Here is a 17,088-nt window from a genome sequence, read left to right as displayed (position 1 = left end):
GTAAATAGCATTCCTCTGCTATGTGGAAATATTCACTTTTGCAGGAAATCTGGAGCATTCACAGCAACCTCTTTAGGGGACACCTGTGTTTCCCATCAGAGAAGTGTCACATGCTGGTGGTGGTAGAAAGTGTCATCAAGTCACACCTGACTTCTGGCAACCCAGTAGGGTTTTCAAGGCAAGAGATATTCAGAGGTGGTTGGCCATTGCCTGCCTCCATGACCCTGATATTCCCTAGAGGTCTCCCATCCAAATACTAGCTAGGGCTGACCATGATCTATTGAAATTCCCAAGATCTATTGAAATCAGGCTAGCTTGGGCCCTCCATGTCAGGGTAATACATGCTAATTATAATACACCAATCTTGTATCTTAAAAGAGCCCCATGGCGCATAAAGCTGCAGTACTGCAGTCTGAGCTCTCTGCTCACGACCTGAGTTCTATCCCAGCAGAAGCTGGTTCAGGTAGCCGGCTCCAGGTTGACTCAGCCTTCCATCCTTCCGAGGTTGGTAAAATGAGTACCCAGCTTGCTGGGGGGAAAGTGTAGATGACTGGGGAAGGCAATGGCAAACCACCCTGTAAAAAGTCTGCCATAAAAACATTGTGAAAGCAATGTCACCCCAGAGCACAGGGGACTACCTTTACTTTTTTTAATCTTGTAACTTATTATTCATCATAATAAATTTTACTCTCTTCTTGCTGGTCTTCTTTATACTGAAAAAACTCTTAGAGATCAATCCACTAAAAGTCAATTTTACTTGATTTTTTTAAAAAAATGATAGTACTTAAAACTTACAATATGGCACATTGTGCTCTTTTTCACTAAAAAAAAAATAATCTTCAGGCCAGGCAACTGCTTAATCTAATTATATTAAGTGGAGAATTTCAGCCTGCCAACCGCTCTCCAATAGATTTTCTTCATTTACTTCTGCATCGAACAAATGTAACAAATTTTCACTAAACTTTTAATAAAATCTTAAATTAAAAAAATTATTTAATAGAAGGAAGTTGCATAGAACTTTCACAAATCCATCTTCAGTTCTATAAACAAACTATACAATTGCTATGTGTTGGCTTGATTTTTAACATTATTTGCCCATTTAAAAGAATAAAAAGAGAAAAAGGTAAGAATGGGCTCCTTCAATTATCTGTCCCATTTGCTGCCAGCACTTCCCATTAAATACAGATGTGTTTTATTGAGTACAACTGATCTAAATTAATGCTGTAATTTAATAGATCCCAGTTGTTAAAGCGAATTCAAAATTGTGTTATTTTAATGTAGTCCACTGGAGGAATGACTTTGAACAGGCTTTGCCATCAGTATCAATAACACAAAATAAAGAGGAGTAGAGAGCAGTCTTATTCATATATATATATGGATGTTTATATATAAATTAAAAACTGTCTTTTCAACACTCTTGTGGAAAACTGGCCAATAAAACGTTTTGACAGCCTGTCTGTCGTCTGCCATACACGCAGCTGATACCCAGCTGTACCTTTCTTTTCCACTGATGTTCTGAATCAGTGTTTGGAGTCGGTAACGGGCTGGATGAGGGTGAACAAGCTGAAACTTTATCCTGACAAGATGAAGGTTCACTGAGTTATTAGAAAGGCAGACCAGATCTCCCATCTTGGAGGTGAGGTTATCCTCCCCCTTCAAAAGTCAGGTTTGCAGTTTGGGAGTGATGCCTGACCCAGTGGTCACCTTACGAAACCAGGTGGCTGTTGTGGCTCACAGACCTATTTCCCACTCACCTTTCACCGCTCTCACTCTCCTCTTCTCAGCGGAGCTTCCATTAGCTTTGGCTTTTTTGTGCGGCAAACAGAAACCTCTAAAAACCAGTTTCTGTTTGCCAAACGAAAAAGCCGAAGCTAGTTGCAGCCCTGGGGCAGATGTGAAATTGGACAGAAGTCCCGCTGAGAAGAGGAGCGTGACCCCGGCACAAGGCAAATGGGAAATCGGTCACAGTATTTGCCCAGCTCTGACTGATGTGTCAACTGCATCTGTTCCTGGGTCAATCAGATCTAGCCTCCGTGACCTATGCCTTGTTACATTTAGACTGGACTGCTGCAATGTGATCTATTTGGGGCTACCCTTAAACAGCATTCAGAAGCTGCAGCTTGACTACTGGTTGGGGCCAGTTCTCTGGAGCATATGCCCCCAATACTACAGCAAGTACACTGGCTACCAATCCACTCTCAATCTCAAATCAAAGTGTTGGTTTTGTCCTTTAAATGGCTTGGGACCTGGGTGTCTGAAGGACCATCTACTCCCATTCATTCCTGCCTGGGAATCAGGATCGCAGAGATATGTCCCTTTAGCTGCTCTTTAATTAAAGATGCTCTTTCGGTAGGTACACAAGATAAAGCCTTTTCCGTGGCAGCCCCATGATTACAGGATATCTTTCCCAAGGAGATGCACCTGGCGCCCTCAGTGTCAATCTTCAGGAGGTGGCTGAAGCCTGTTTTATTTAGGACTGCATTTTGATTGACTTAGCTTTTATCGCTGACAGTCCTAACTGAAGTTTTTCATCTGGTGACTTTTATGGGTTCTATAACTTGTTTTTATTGCATTTTTAAAATAGTGTATTATTCATCCTGTAAGTCGCCTTGAGCACCACAAGGGAGAAAGATGGCTAACAAATATTTTAAATAAAACAAAGTAAATAAATAAAAGAAGCGTGTGCTACTCTCTTCCTAAAAGCAGATACTATAGCTAACATGGGTTTTCTTTTCTATTTCCCTTTGTGTAGATGAACCTTTCGGCTCAGTGAGTCAGGGAAGATGAGCAGGGAGGAGAAAGGTGCTGACACAAATGAATGAATGACTATGGCAGTGCCCTCACGGCAGACGTAAGCAGACAAAACAGCAATGCAGCAGAAGCCTCTAAACCAATAACTCAGAATTTGGGCATGGACAACTCTCTCCCCCCCACAAAGGGTAAATCATAAATCCTGGGATGTTCCAAAAAATTTTTCTGTGGGGGGGAATAAGAAGGGTATTTGGAAGTTTGAGATTTTATACAGACCATTTTCCCCACTTTTGACGGGCTTCTGGCAGCTCTGGGCATAAAAATCCCAAACCCGAAGATTTCTCCCCCAGCCCTTGAGAAAAGCAGCGCGCAGCAAATGGGAATCAATGCTAACATGAAGGAGTTGGCCGACGGCCATCAGGTACAAAGGTCTCATTGAGCGAATGCCTGAGATCTGCAATTCAAATGTGTGCATCATAAATATACATACAAAAATAAAAGTTGCTTTGTCTGGAGAGCCGTTTATGGCCCCATTTTTTAACTTTCGGCTGGTGGGGCCAGGAGGTATTCAACGATGATACTGCATACTTGCTGGAAGACTGAAAATGAAGAACCTGACAGGCAAAGCAGAGAAGGACACATACCGGAATCTGGTTTACTGGGTTCCAGCATTCAGGTATCTTTGCGAGCCATGGCTTCTCCAGACGCAGAGGAGGTTGTCGTCTGAGTGTAAAATGAACATTATCCTGTAACCAATCTGAAGGTCTGAACTTCTTGTTCTATGAGTGTCGCCTTCACCAGTCAAGCAGCATCAGAGGCTTCAAAAGGATCTTTGCAGATAATTATTGCGTCATGTGCCCCCGTGTTAAGCGCCGTAATAAAATAATTTGCTCTCGCATCCAAATACAGAATCTGGACTAATCAGTTCTGCAAAAATTACTCTTAGCCCCATTTGAAATAAGATATATCCTGGAAATATCTGGGGCTATATCTTTTCAAAAATATAATTCTTGTAGAACTAACTACTCCAGATTCTCTAATCGGATGCGAGAGAGAATTATCTCGTTACGTGACCCTTGCCCCCAGGATGAGAATCTGCAGTCTGTTCCAGGAACTGTTCTGAACCCCCAGCTGGGTGGCTTTTGCTCTCGTGTTCTTGGCTGTGACCCTGGGGGGCAGCCACCTCTGGGGCAACAGGAACAGGCTTCCGCGACTGGCCCGCTTGCCCGAGAGCGCCTCCCTCCTGCTGCAGCAGCATCTGCTCCACTTCGATCTCGAGTTCCAGGTTCTCCTCATCCAGCACCACTTCTAGCTGCTGCATCAGCTCCTCCAGTTTCCTCGCCTTGCGCAGCTCATTTTGCTGGATGATCGTGCACAAGTGCTCCGTGAGCTGCTCCTTGACTTCGGTTTTCTTTTGGAGGTCCAGCTTTGCAACAACGTACTCTGCTTCTGCCTTATCAAAACGCTTCCTGAAACAACACAAGAAAACAAAGGACCCGGTGGGCTTTGAAATTGGGGTCAGGCATCCTGGAGAGCTCCCATGGGCTCAAGCATCAGGGAGTGAGCACTCACCACAATCTGCAATGCACTGCCCTTTATGTAATGATCTTAGACATTAGACATATGGCTATCCCCTATCCAAATCTCAGGAAGATCAGAGGAATGGTACATGTCCTTCTTCTTGCAGACCCCGAATCTGGAACCTCAAATAGGGTTGCCAGATTCTGAGCAGCTGCCAGTCTATAGCGGTGCAGTGCTGATTTAGTGGTGCATATTTGCTTTTTTATACCTCTTAAGGAAAGACTATCTGCGTGTGTACATATATATTCTTACAAACACACTTCCAACATAGGTTTTATTCTGCTGGTCCATGACAGTAATAAATTATTGACTGAATTTGAAAAGCATGCGTACTGAGCAGTGTGACAGGCACAGAAAGAAAACGCACACACTGAACTGAAAGCAGGCAACAAACTCCAGGTTGCAAACACAGTTACTTGTTTACACACACACACACACACACACACGGTAACATAAAAGGCACAGCTTTGCTCCAGGAAGCTCACACACAGAGAAAGCTAAGCACCCAACTCCTGCACGCACCCTCTTCATCTAGAGTTTGTCCTGATGCTTTTCTTTGCCTAGCCAGAAGTGTCAGAATTTCAAGTCCTGTTGGCTTGGCAAAATGCTAACTCCCATGCCATGAACGGCACAAAGCCTGCCATTTGATGCTGGACACACAGCCGTGAGATGGGAGGGCTTTTCTTCTATTGCAGAAGACCATTCTGCAAAGAGGTTTGTTCAGCTTTCCCCAGAAAGCCTCTAAAGGGATACAACCTCTGCAGTTCCAAAGTGCTTTTAGAGTCAGAGTCCTCCCCATTGCTAAAGAAAACCTATTTCTTGTCTTACTCCTAGTAGACAGGATAGGATACAGTTTGTGCCTCTTCATCTTTCTAATTTTTTTTAAAAAAGCATTTAGACATCTAACCCTTGTTAACTTCTCCCACACCCACTTCTCTTGGCTAAACATACCTACTTCCTTCAACCTGTCCTCATAAAATTGTATTTCCTATGGCCGTTATAATTTCCCCAATGATGTTCATTGAGCTGATTTTGTACCTGGTTTTTACTTGCTTATATTAGCCTGATGCCTTTGGGCAGAGCAGGCCAGAAATGAATAAATAAAACAAATCCAGTCTTAAATTCACAGACTGCAGAAAAGACACTGTCAGTGTAGCCATAAACAGGGTTACAACTTTTACAGTTCACTGACTTTAAATGGACTTAAAACCATATAATTCTGCTTAGGACTGCCCTGCAAGGGCTGTCGATTCCATATCGTCCTGCAACGCTACTTACTGTGTTACTGTATATTGTTACTGCATATTCCATATCTATACTGCAATGCAACTTAGGCACCAGGGCAAAGCTCTCACAGATGGCCATCACACCACAAAAACTAACGAGCCAAATTTACAAACAGCAATAGCCACAAAGAGACTACAATGAATCATGCAGTTATGTGCTTCCACCTCAGGCCAGCCAAACTTTGCTTCTTTGTTCAGATACTTGAATGAGTCAGTCTGGAACCGCAAAAACCCTTCTCCCAGCAGAGTGGGCTCCCGACAGAATCTTCTCTGTGTGACTTAGATTAAGTCATAACTCGTGCCCTAGATGGCTGCTAGTTCTGGGTTGGATACAATCACAGTTGATGCATGCTTGACAACACCTCTCTTTTCCTAAACTGTGTGCAGTTGGGTTTGTGGTGTCATATTCACATCCAAAGGATAAAGGCTATGAATAAATGAAGCTGCCTTACAATGAATCAGACCATCGATCCATCAAGTTCAGTACCATCTACTCAAGCTAGCAGCGACTCCCCAAGATCTCTGGAAGATGTTTCTCACACCACCCACTACCTGATCCTTTTAATTGGAGATGCCAAGGATTGAACTTGGGACCTTCTGCATGCAAAGCGGATGCTCTGCCTACTGAGCCTCCACCCTCCCTCAACGAGGAATAACTATCTATAAGGAATACAGACAGATGAATGCAGAGCTGCACTGACAAGCAGTCTTGGCAGGGAATAAACCCAAATGGGATGAAGACACATGCCAGCAAGACAACATTTCAAGATGGCAACTGGGAACAGCAGGCAAAACTTTTAAAGAAGCAGACAGAAGACTTGCCACAAATAATGCTTAAAGGTCAGCCTCTGCCTCTCATCCACCCCAAAGCTGGTGTCTGTTTCCTCTGGCAATTTCTGGAGTTTGCTCTTTTCTGCTCAGTTCTTACCTAGCACACGAGTACTCCAAGCTGGCCTGATCGATCCGGTTTCTCAGAATCCCAACGTCAGCAGACACCAAGTCGTCCAGAGCCTGGAGCTCTTTCTGGATCCGCTTCAGTTTCACCGTTTCAGCCTGCGTTCGTTTGGACCTGGAGAAGAAACAGGGAACCTCTTTGAGACATGTTCTTATGAGCCATCCTGTCGAGGGAATTTGTGGCTTTTTAAAGCTGCTCAGAGGCTCACTGACCTTTTAAAGCTGTATTTATTTTTCAATTGTGAATACAGAGGAACAGTTTAAAGATCAGAGAATCTAAGTTTTAGTTTAAAAACATGTCTGATCTTTAGCTGTGAAATGTTTGGTGACACACACTTGAGGTCTTTAACAAGACCATTAGCCTTGTGCAGGCAATCCATCTGGACACTGACTCATGACAGAATGGGTAGGGAGAGCAAGTACAAGAACACTGGCTCCAATTCCATGAAATCTCCAAGTTGTCTGCATGGTGCAAATGCAAAGACGAAATGCCCGTCTGCCCGCCCCCCTCCCCATGATTAGCACCACTGCTTTCTGAACAGTTCCGTTCAATACTTTATTGACAAAGGTTATAAACGTAACAAAAGGAAGAAAAACAATTGCAGCGTTACGATGGGGGGAAATTCCCCACCAGAGGATTTCACCTTTTGTCCCCAAATCCTCACAGTAATTAGAAAACACCTTGCTACTAAATAAGTAATATAAGAGTTCTGATCTGACAGAAGATATAAAACAAGCCTCGCATTGGGATAGCCATGAAATCTGCGCAGAAGAGGGCTAATTAAATATCCCGCAGTTTTGACATTAAAATCACAATAAAGCAAAACATGGGATACCGATTCAGGCTTTTTGACCCTACAAGGACAAAATCTTTCATGATAGGGAACATTTCCAAATCTTCCAAAAAGAACCACTGTAGCGAGAGCCTTAAATCTTGCAAGCACAAAAGCTTGTCATAATCAAGGAGATGTTAAAAGTGAAAAATAGGATGCCAGAACCCCATGATGAGGTGTGATACCAAACACCAGCGGAGAGCATGTCCTGTTTCCTAAAGAGCAGACAGTTTGTTTTTCAACATACCAAAGTCTCTATCTCAGTGACTCATGACTATTACTGGTAGACTGCATTTTCCACAAAATTAAGCATGATCGGTTAGTTGGAAAGGAAGCAGACAGCAAGCATGTCCAGCACATAGCTAGGGGATTCTGCCCTATAATGGAGATGTAGCCAGAATTTCAGGCTTAAGAACCAAACTCTAGACTTTAAAAGGCTCCGCCCTGTCTCCCAACAAGACCGGATTAACAAATAGGCCAAGTAGGCACTGGCCTATGGGCCCCCATGCCTTTAGGGGGCCCAAGGCGGCTCCCCTCCCCCCTGTTTCCCCCCTGCTTGCAGCCCTCCCAGTCTGCATGCGCAGCCAGCAACTGAGCCACTCTTTGCCCAATTTGCCTGGTTCAGCTGCTGCTGGGGTTGTCACCTAGTTTGGATCTCTCACTCTCTGAGCGAGTTATAACTGACCCAAGGTCACTCTAGCAGTTCCATGTGAAAGCGTGGGGAATTGAACCTGGTTCTCCCAGATAAGAGTCCATGCACTTAACCACTATGCCAAATAAGGATTTTGAATGCTTGAGTCTTCCAGAAGTTAATTAATGGATTCCATCTTAACAGTCCCATGAAATATGTGTTTATATCATAGTCCTGAGAAAATGAGACAGCCAAAGCTTGCTCAAATCTAGCAACAGATAAAGGAATCGTATCATAGCCTTTTGGCTTGCTCAAAAATCACAAAAGAGCCTCCATACCTTTCTGCGATTGCTTTGGCTAGGAGAGCTTTCTTGCGTTTGTTCTTTTCTTCCATGAGCTTCTGCTCCTGTTGAAGGACCTCCCAACGAGACTTCTCTTTTCTACAGGTTGGCAAAACAAAATGGTAAACAAGGCATTGTCTTTATTCTTCCTCAGCATCCAGATTAACCCTTAGAAGAATTTGCTCACTCAGGAACGTCTCCTGCAATTGCTTCTGAAGCACCTGAATGACTGAAGAAGATGAAGATGTTGGATTTATATCCCGCCCTCCACTCCGAAGAGTCTCAGAGCGGCTCACAATCTCCTTTACCTTCCTCCCCCACAACAGACACCCTGTGAGGTGGGTGGGGCTGGAGAGGGCTCTCACAGCAGCTGCCCTTTCAAGGACAACCTCTGCCAGAGCTATGGCTGACCCAAGGCCATGCTAGCAGGTGCAAGTGGAGGAGTGGGGAATCAAACCCGGTTCTCCCAGATAAGAGTCCGCACACTTAACCACTACACCAAACTGGCATCTGTACACAAACATACATGGACGTGCATGTCCAGCTCCTGTAACCCAGGTTCTGGACTTCAACCCCCTTTCTCAGCCTTCAGGATGCCATTCAAGACCGGGGTCTACCAGCGAAGTGCCAAGCATTGGAGCAAGCTCGTGTCCATTAGGGAATCACGCTTCCTATCCTTTCACTATAGAGGAAAGGGTACCAATTGAGCTGCTTGGAGAAGGGGAAAGAGGTGAAGATTGGGTCAGACAAGAGGGAAAGGTTCTTGGAGAAACCGGTCATAACTGGTCCCAACCAGCTCAACCAGAATCCTTCCAGTGCAGACAAGATGAAGGGGGTCACACACCTGCCCCTAATAAACCCTCAAGAGAAGAGGGTTCTCATTGAATCAGGGGAGAATACCCGAGAAGAGGGAGAAATACCCAGGAGGAGGAGGAGGAGAAGAATCGCAGATTTATACCCCGTCCTCTCTGAAGCAGAGACTCAGAGCTGCTTACAATTTCCTTTATCTTCCTCCCCCACAACAGACACCCTTGTGAGGTGGGTGGGGCTGAGAGAGCTCTCACAGCAGCTGCCCTTTCAAGGACAACTCCTACAAGAGCTATGGCTAGCCCAAGGCCATTCCAGCAGCTGCAAGTGGAGGAGTGGGGAATCAAACCCGGAGGGAGAGAGCTGAGGTGATAAAAATAAGCTCAGGGAAAGGAAGGGAACGGACAGGACAGGACAGAGAGAGAACCCAGTCCAGAAGCTTCTCCTGAGACCTCGGAGAGGGGTCCATGGTGAGACTGTGCTAACCACCTTCCTGGAGCTGGCTGAATTCACTAAAGAGCTGCTCACCCAGTTCCCACCCTAGAGGTCTTCTCCCCTGATGAAGGGAGCGACAGTGGGGGAGAACTTGACAGTGTACATGTGAATCTGCCTTATAATGAATCAGACCACTGGCCCATCAAGGATACTACCATTTACTCAGACTGGCAGCAGCTCTCCAGGGTCTCACATAGAAGTCTTTCACATCATCTACTGCCCGGTCCTTTTAAACTGGATATGCCAGAGACTGAAAGTGGGACCTTCCACATGCAAAGCAGAGGCTCCTTTACTAAGGCACAGCCCCTCTTTGACTCATCTCAGGCATCAGCTGCACTTCCAAAGCCATTCATCAGTATTACATTTTTGAATAACAGATATTCTGGTGAGGAATCTGACAAACTGTTCTGCATCCTAACTTGTAGATATTAGAATGGAGATTTGTATCTGCAAGAAAGATGCCTTACTTACAGCTTCTAAGAGGACAGAAGGAATCATCATATTTACCCCATGAGAATGGCATCCACTATACAGAGAATTAAGAAGACAACTGAAGATTTATACCCCGCCATTCTCTCTAAATCAGAGACGCAGAGAGGCTTACAATCTCCTACATCTTCTCCCTCCACAACAGACACCCTATGAGGCGGGTGGGGCTTTCAAGGACAACTCCTGTGATAACTATGGCTGACCCAAGGCCATTCCAGCAGGTGCAAGTGGAGGAGTGACGAATCAAACTTGGTTCTTCCAGATAAGAGTCCGCACACTTAACCACTACACCAAACTGGCTCTAATGCCTAATAGTCTCAGGAGATATTCAACAAGGACAGTTTAACGCAGGGCTTTTTTTGTAGCAGGAACACCTTTGCATATTAGGCCACACCCCATGGATATAGCCAGCCCTCCAAGAACTTACAGTAGGCCCTGTACAAAGAGCCCTGTAAGCTTGGAGGATTGGCTACATCAGGGGGTGTGGAATATGCTAAGGAGTTTCTGCTACAAAAAAGCCCTGGTTTAACACAAATAAGCCACAACCTGGATTAATTCTGCCCTCCATGCAATAAAAGATTTCACTTTGCAAATCCACACGGAGATGTTGCATCTTAAGCCTCCACATACACAAAGAACTTCCTTAGAGGAAACAAGCGGGTTCAGTCTTCAAAGATTTAGTAGCACTTCTTTTAGTAAATGCTTTTGTGTGCTTCATCCTTTAAACTTCAGAAAGGAATTTCACTAACACATGAATCCTATGCACAATGTAGATATTACACCTGTAATTGTTTCAGGTAAAAAGTTCCTTAATTCTTAACTCAAAATGCATAAACATTTCTGTAGTTAAATGTCACAGAACTGTTCTCTGTTTTGCAAGCATCATATTTGTTGCCAATGGAAAATCAGACTAGATCACCTTATTTACAATACACCAGTACAATTAAACAGTAGTGAAACTACTATGTTTTACATAACACTAGAGCAGATGGAGTGTATATAGTGATATATCGATGGCTTCAGGGCATCTTAAAAGAAAAGGCCCAGCAGGAACTCATTTGCATATTAGGCCACACCCTGATGTCCCCACTGTTTCACAGCCCAGCAGGAACTCATTTGCATATTAGCTCACACCCCTGGACACCAAGCCAGCCAGAACTGCATTCCCGCTTGGAAAAAGCCCTGAATGGCTTTAAATGGGTTACAGCAAATTCATGCAGGACAGGTCCACCCATGTTAACTAGAGGGAATGTCAATATCTAGATTCTAGAGGCAGCAAACCTCTGAATACCAGTACTGGGAGGCAGCATCAGGAAAAGGCCTCTATGCCCTGTCGGGTTGGCCCTCCAGGACAACTGGTTGGCTGCTATGTGAAACAGCATCCTGGACTAGATGGACCTCTGACCTGACCCAACAGGTCACCCCTTTGTGTTCTCATGTGGCACAGACAACTGATGCTCAACTCTTTGATAACTCTGTTCACACTTCAAAACTGTGAGTCAAGGTTCTTCCAAAGCTTATCAGAGATCCCTTAGTGAGAATGTCGGTAAAGGTGACAGTTAAAACAGCTAACCCGATCTTATTTCCAGTCGTATCTTACAGTGTGCAGCTGCAGGCTGCGCTCTCTGTTCACATGTGTCAGCAAACAGGCATGATCCGAGTGTGCACCCTTGAACACATCCCAGAATCCTCTGCAACAGACTCAGATTCTATAGCCCATAAATCAGTGCAGGCTGGGTGTTTGGCAACCACAGCCTATATAATTTTAAACACGTGTAGCACTATATCCCTATACACAGCAGAAAATGCTCTTGCAGTCAGGGAAATGGAATCAGCTTCAAGCCGGTTTTGATGTTCATAGGGATATAATGCAGGTGCCCCTAAGATACCTGGTGAACGGGTCATAATTAGCCCTACACACAAAGCCACACCAAGAGAGAAAAAGAACTGAGTAAAATTGTTGACATCAGCAACCCTCCCCTGGTCAAGGCTGCACCGCTCTTGATTAGCTGCGACCTTTCCTGAAGTGGAACACCTACAAGGCCTCTGACTTGTTCCTTCACCTTTCCATACCCTCTACTCCTCTTCTACTCTGCCCGAGCAGGGATATTTCATCCTCCTTGGCCTGAATGCAGATCCTCCTCAAACAGGCCACTTATCCAAACCCCAACCCTGGCTTGCTCCTCCTCTCTACCCCTTTCACCCAACCAGAAGTGTCTGGAAGCCCTGTCTCAGCTGCAGCTGCCTCCTAGGTTGCTTCCTCTGGCAGGCAGGCCTTGATAATGTGACTGACACAACTAGAACGATTAAAGGGTTGGAACACTTTCTCTACGAAGAAAGGTTAAAGCGCTTGGGCCTCTAGCTTGGAGAAACATCGACTGAGGGGTGACATGATAGAGGTTTACAAGCTTATGCATGGGATAGAGAAGGTAGAGAAAAAAGTACTTTTCTCCCTTTCTCACAATACGAGAACTCGTGGACATTCAATGAAATTGCTGAGCGGGTGATTAGCACATGGAATTCACTGCCACAGGAGGTGGTGGCAGCTACAAGCATAGACAGCTTCAGGAGGGGATTGGATAAGCATCAGTGGCTTGGCTATTAGCCACAGCTTATCATTGGAACTCTCTGTCCGGGGCAGTAATGCTCTGTATTCTTGGTGCTTGCGGGGGGGGGGGGCACAGTGGGAGGGTGTCTAGTGTCCTGGTGGACCTCCTGATGGCACTTGGAATTTTTGGCCACTGTGTGACACAGAGTGTTGGACCAGATGGGCCACTGGCCTGATCCAACATGGCTTCTCTTATGTTCTTATGACACCACCTGGCTGTCAAACTCTTATTACTGAAACCAGAGTCTGCCATCTGCCCTGCTTGTTCTGGGCATGTCCTGGCCTGGCGGCTGCAACTGCTACTTGTGTCTGGCTTGTCTCAGTCAAGGTGAGTTGCCCCTGCAAGTCCAGGGCAGGTCCTGGTAGCAGGCATCATCCTAAAAGCTACTGGTGCAATCTGGTACAAGCCTTGCCAGTTTACCATGTAAGCTGCCAAACCGTTTGGAAGGAACAGCACCGTTTTTGCAGGTTTCATTAGACTTACTAACAATTCCATTTTCTTTCTTGCTAGGTCACGGCTCGTCTCTGCGGAGTGATTCTGGATTTCTTCATCTCCGTTGGAAGATTTCTCAAGTCCAGAATGACCAGGCTTTTCAAGTCCAGGTGGAACCTCCTGATTTTTGGCATCGTGCTGCTCTCTGATTGAAGGACAGTGGGCTGATGGCACAGATGTCCGGGGAGAAGAGGATGTGAGTTTGGGTGCAGAAAGTCGCTGCTCTGGAGGTGCCAAGAGTGCTCCGTCTTGCAGTTCTAGTCTGTCATGCAGCTGCTGTACAGCCTTCTTGCGCTGCTGCTGTTGCCGACTTTTGTTTACAGAAGGTGGACGACGATGCTGCTCAGGTGGAGGTTCTGGCGGCTCTACATAAATACAAAAAAGTTTAAATTACCCACATTACCTGTGAAACATTAATTTAACACAATTGTTTGGGAAGGAAAATCCGAGAGTTGAAAAAAGGCACACAGATGGGTATGCACCTGCCATGACCCTAAGCCTAGTGTGGCCTACAGGCTCCAGGGAGGCCTGCGTCAGAGTGGCTGCAGGGCCTACATTTCCCAGGATCCCTTCTGTCTCTCTGACTGGGTGGACAGCACTTTTGGAGGGAATACTTGCCCAGAGGAGTGGTACCTGGGACAAAAAGATAAAAAGGCCAAGCTACAGACAGGGAAGTGTTCTCTCTGAAAAGGCTGGGCTGGAGAGAGGTTGGTAGCTGAAGAGATCCTTCATCCAAGGGGTGCTGAGACTGTTGGCATTAGAAGAAGGGAACTTTTAGTCATTCACATCAGGGCTGTTACTTTCTTTGCATTGCCTTTACTTTTCCTACTTTTCACTGTTGCATAAATAATTAAAACCATTTGTTTGTTTTGAGCACTTATAATAAACTTGTTGCTGTACTGCCTGGGTCCTCACATCTCTGGTCGTGGATAGAAGGTGTTTTGTTAAGTAAGAAGACAGTGATGGCTGGGTGCTCTGGGCACTCCCAGACAGACTCTTACTAGAGTGGTGGCAGCCGGCAGAAGGCCCTTCCTGGTTCCCTATCAATGTGTCACTGCCTGCCACTGCATAAAAACCCCGGATTTCCTTATTGGCCTTCCATCCAAGTACTAACCAGGGCTGACCCTGCTTACCTACTTAGATCTGATGAGACTGGACTATCCTCCTCAAGCTCCACATTTCCAGGAATTTCCCACCTTTTACCTTGGAGAAATGATGATTGGAGGGTCGACATGATAGAGGTTTACAAAATTAAGCATGGGAGATCAGAGAAAGAATTATTTTTTTTCCTTTCTCACAATACAAGAACTCAGTTTGGTGTAGTGGTTAAGAGAGCAGGCTCTAATCTGGGAGAACCGGATTTGATTCCCCCGTCTTCCACATGCAGCTGCTGGTGTGACCTTGGGTCAGTCACAAGTTCTGTCAGAGCTGTTCTCTTGAGAGCAGTTCTTGAAAGTGCTCTCTCAGCCCCACCTACCTCGCAGGGTGTCTGTTGTGGGGAGAGGAAGGGAAAGAAGATTGTAAGCCCGTTTGAGGCACCAAGTGAAGGGCAGGGTATAAATCCAATCTCTTCTTCATGGGCACTCAATGAAATCAATGAGTGTGTTAACGGATTAACATGTGGAATTTACTGCCACAGGAAGTGGCAGCTACAAGCATAGACAGCTTCAAGAGGGGAATGGAGTAACCTATGAAGCAGAGGTCCATCCTAGTCAGGGCCCTGAGATATATGGTACAGAGTGCTGTCATGTTGCAGCTGTATTATGGTGACCCTTCATGGGGTTTTCAAGTCAAGAGATGTGCACAGCAGGATTGCCATTGCCAAGCTCTGTGTAGTAACCTTGATATTTTTTTGTGGTCTCCCATCTAAATATTAACCAGGGCCAACCCTACTTAGCTTCCAAGATCTGGCAAGACAGGCTATCCTGGGCCACCCCTACTAAGGAAATATTCTATTTAACAAATAGTCTACTCTCCTCTCACATCAATCAATCCTTTTGCATTCTCATGCCCATTTTTTTATTTATTTATTTTATTTATTTATTTCTTGCAGGTTCAAGGGGGATTACAATTTAAGAAACAATGCTATACAAAACAACGTAAGTCATACAGTAAGCCATGCAATAAACCCAGGGTTACAAAATAGAAAACAATGCACACAAAAATCCAGTGTAAGGCATGGCATTCCAGCAATGCAAGAAATGGCATTTCAAACTATGCAGTAACAGCAAGATAATACATAAAATAAACAGCAGCACGCACTACAGTTCTGTTTCCTTTATAAAAGCACACTACTGAAGCACTCCCTTAAACCACAGCCCTATTCCCTTTATATACACGACCTTAGCAGGTTTGGGCTTGCCCATTGCAATGTTCATTGGGACTCTGAGGATCTGGAGGACAAGACAGCAGTTCCTAGTGTGGCTAGCCAAGGTAGAACTACATATCACACATCGTTCTGTGATTACTTTTCAGACTATGTGTGTGTGTGGGGGGGTGCATTTGGAAGGGCACACTGGAAGGGAACAAGGAACTATACAACCCTTTTCCCTTTGGCCTTTTTTTTTTTTTTCCTTTTGGAGGATCACCATCTTTTGAATGTTCCCCCCAAACAACTTGGTGATGGGAATACTTATTTATAAAGTTACATTTTAACGCTATCATTGCTTCAAGGAGGTCAGAGAGGCATCGAGTTCTTCACTCCTGCAGTTGATATATACTCACAACACCCCTGCCAGGTAGGTTAGGCCGACAGAGCAGGCCTGATCCAAGGTACCTTGGGGGGCTGCTTTCCTTGGGAGTGGAGTCTGGAAAGGTCAAAGGGGGCTTGGTTTTATTCAGCAGGGCAAACGAGAGCCCCACCACCACGCCTTGCAGTCGGATCTGAGGGCCAGAAAAGATCCCTGGGGCTGTGATCACACACACTAAATAATGCAATGTACTTTCCAACCGGATTTTACTGTGTGAACTGGCAAAATCCAGTTTGAACGTGGATTGAAAGTGCATTATTTAGTGTGTTTGATCACAGCCTGGGAGGCGAACGGATAAAAAGGACGCCTGCTCAGCATTTCCCAAGGTCTCCCCTCCGCCTTCTGGCCTGCTCAAAAGAACAAGGAGGCTCTGAATCAGAGTCTTAGACACGGAAATCCCAGTGTACGTCTGGATGCCCGCTGGGGAACACGGAAGGCCTTTCCCGGTCTTCAAAACAACAGAAACCGACCCAGCGACCAAAAGCCGCTTTGGGAAACACCAAAATTAGTATTCAACGCAAAACTGCATTGGAGGGAAGAAGGATAGAAGAACTTCCTTCTCAGCAAGGTTAATCCTCGGCCTCCCAACGGCCCCGGCGCCCTCACTCCCAAGGAAAACTGGCAGAGGATGAAGTCCTATTGCGCCCTAGCAGGTTGCATTGCTTTCCCGACTACCCGCACACACGCCACCCTCGGCCGGAATTACCTGGGCGCTTTCCCTGTAGCTTCCGAAGCTCCTGCTCCGAGAAGCCGGCCCAGTCCCCGGCCATGGCTCCTGCTAGGCCGGCCCCGCTTTCCGCTGCCACGTCTCTCGACTCCGCCCCTGAGGCTGCGCGAAGCCGAGGCTCGCTCGGGCCTGGCCCGGCTTGCAAGGCCCGGCGGGTTACCATGGAAACGCGAAGCTGCCTTCGCTCTGGCCCGGGCGCGAGGAGTTGCCTTGCAGAAAGAATCTCTTTTTAAAAACTCCTTTATTTACTAGATTTAATGGGGTTGCAACATGGAAAGGAACAAGATGGTTATAAGAATAGAGAAATCGCAACATCCAAAGACGGAAACAAATATATTTGGA

The 17,088-nt window shown here is 45.7% G+C and overlaps 1 protein-coding gene across 1 annotated transcript; it reads right to left on the bottom strand.

Annotated features, from left to right (window-relative positions):
- Positions 1-975: 975 nt before the first annotated feature.
- On the bottom strand, positions 976-16,859 carry GORAB (golgin, RAB6 interacting). Its single transcript, XM_060232586.1, has 5 exons — positions 16,726-16,859; positions 13,265-13,634; positions 8,375-8,476; positions 6,547-6,687; positions 976-4,220 (listed from the first exon to the last, which is right to left on the bottom strand). The coding sequence occupies exons 1-5, from the start codon at positions 16,787-16,789 to the stop codon at positions 3,809-3,811; spliced, it is 1,089 nt and encodes a 362-aa protein (XP_060088569.1). The 5' UTR covers positions 16,790-16,859; the 3' UTR covers positions 976-3,808.
- Between the last annotated feature and the right edge of the window lie 229 nt (positions 16,860-17,088).

Source organism: Heteronotia binoei, chromosome 2 (genome assembly GCF_032191835.1).
Source record: "Heteronotia binoei isolate CCM8104 ecotype False Entrance Well chromosome 2, APGP_CSIRO_Hbin_v1, whole genome shotgun sequence".
Taxonomy (NCBI): domain Eukaryota; kingdom Metazoa; phylum Chordata; class Lepidosauria; order Squamata; family Gekkonidae; genus Heteronotia; species Heteronotia binoei.
Note: the sequence above shows the minus strand (reverse complement) of the source record. Positions and strands in the feature narration are given on the sequence as shown.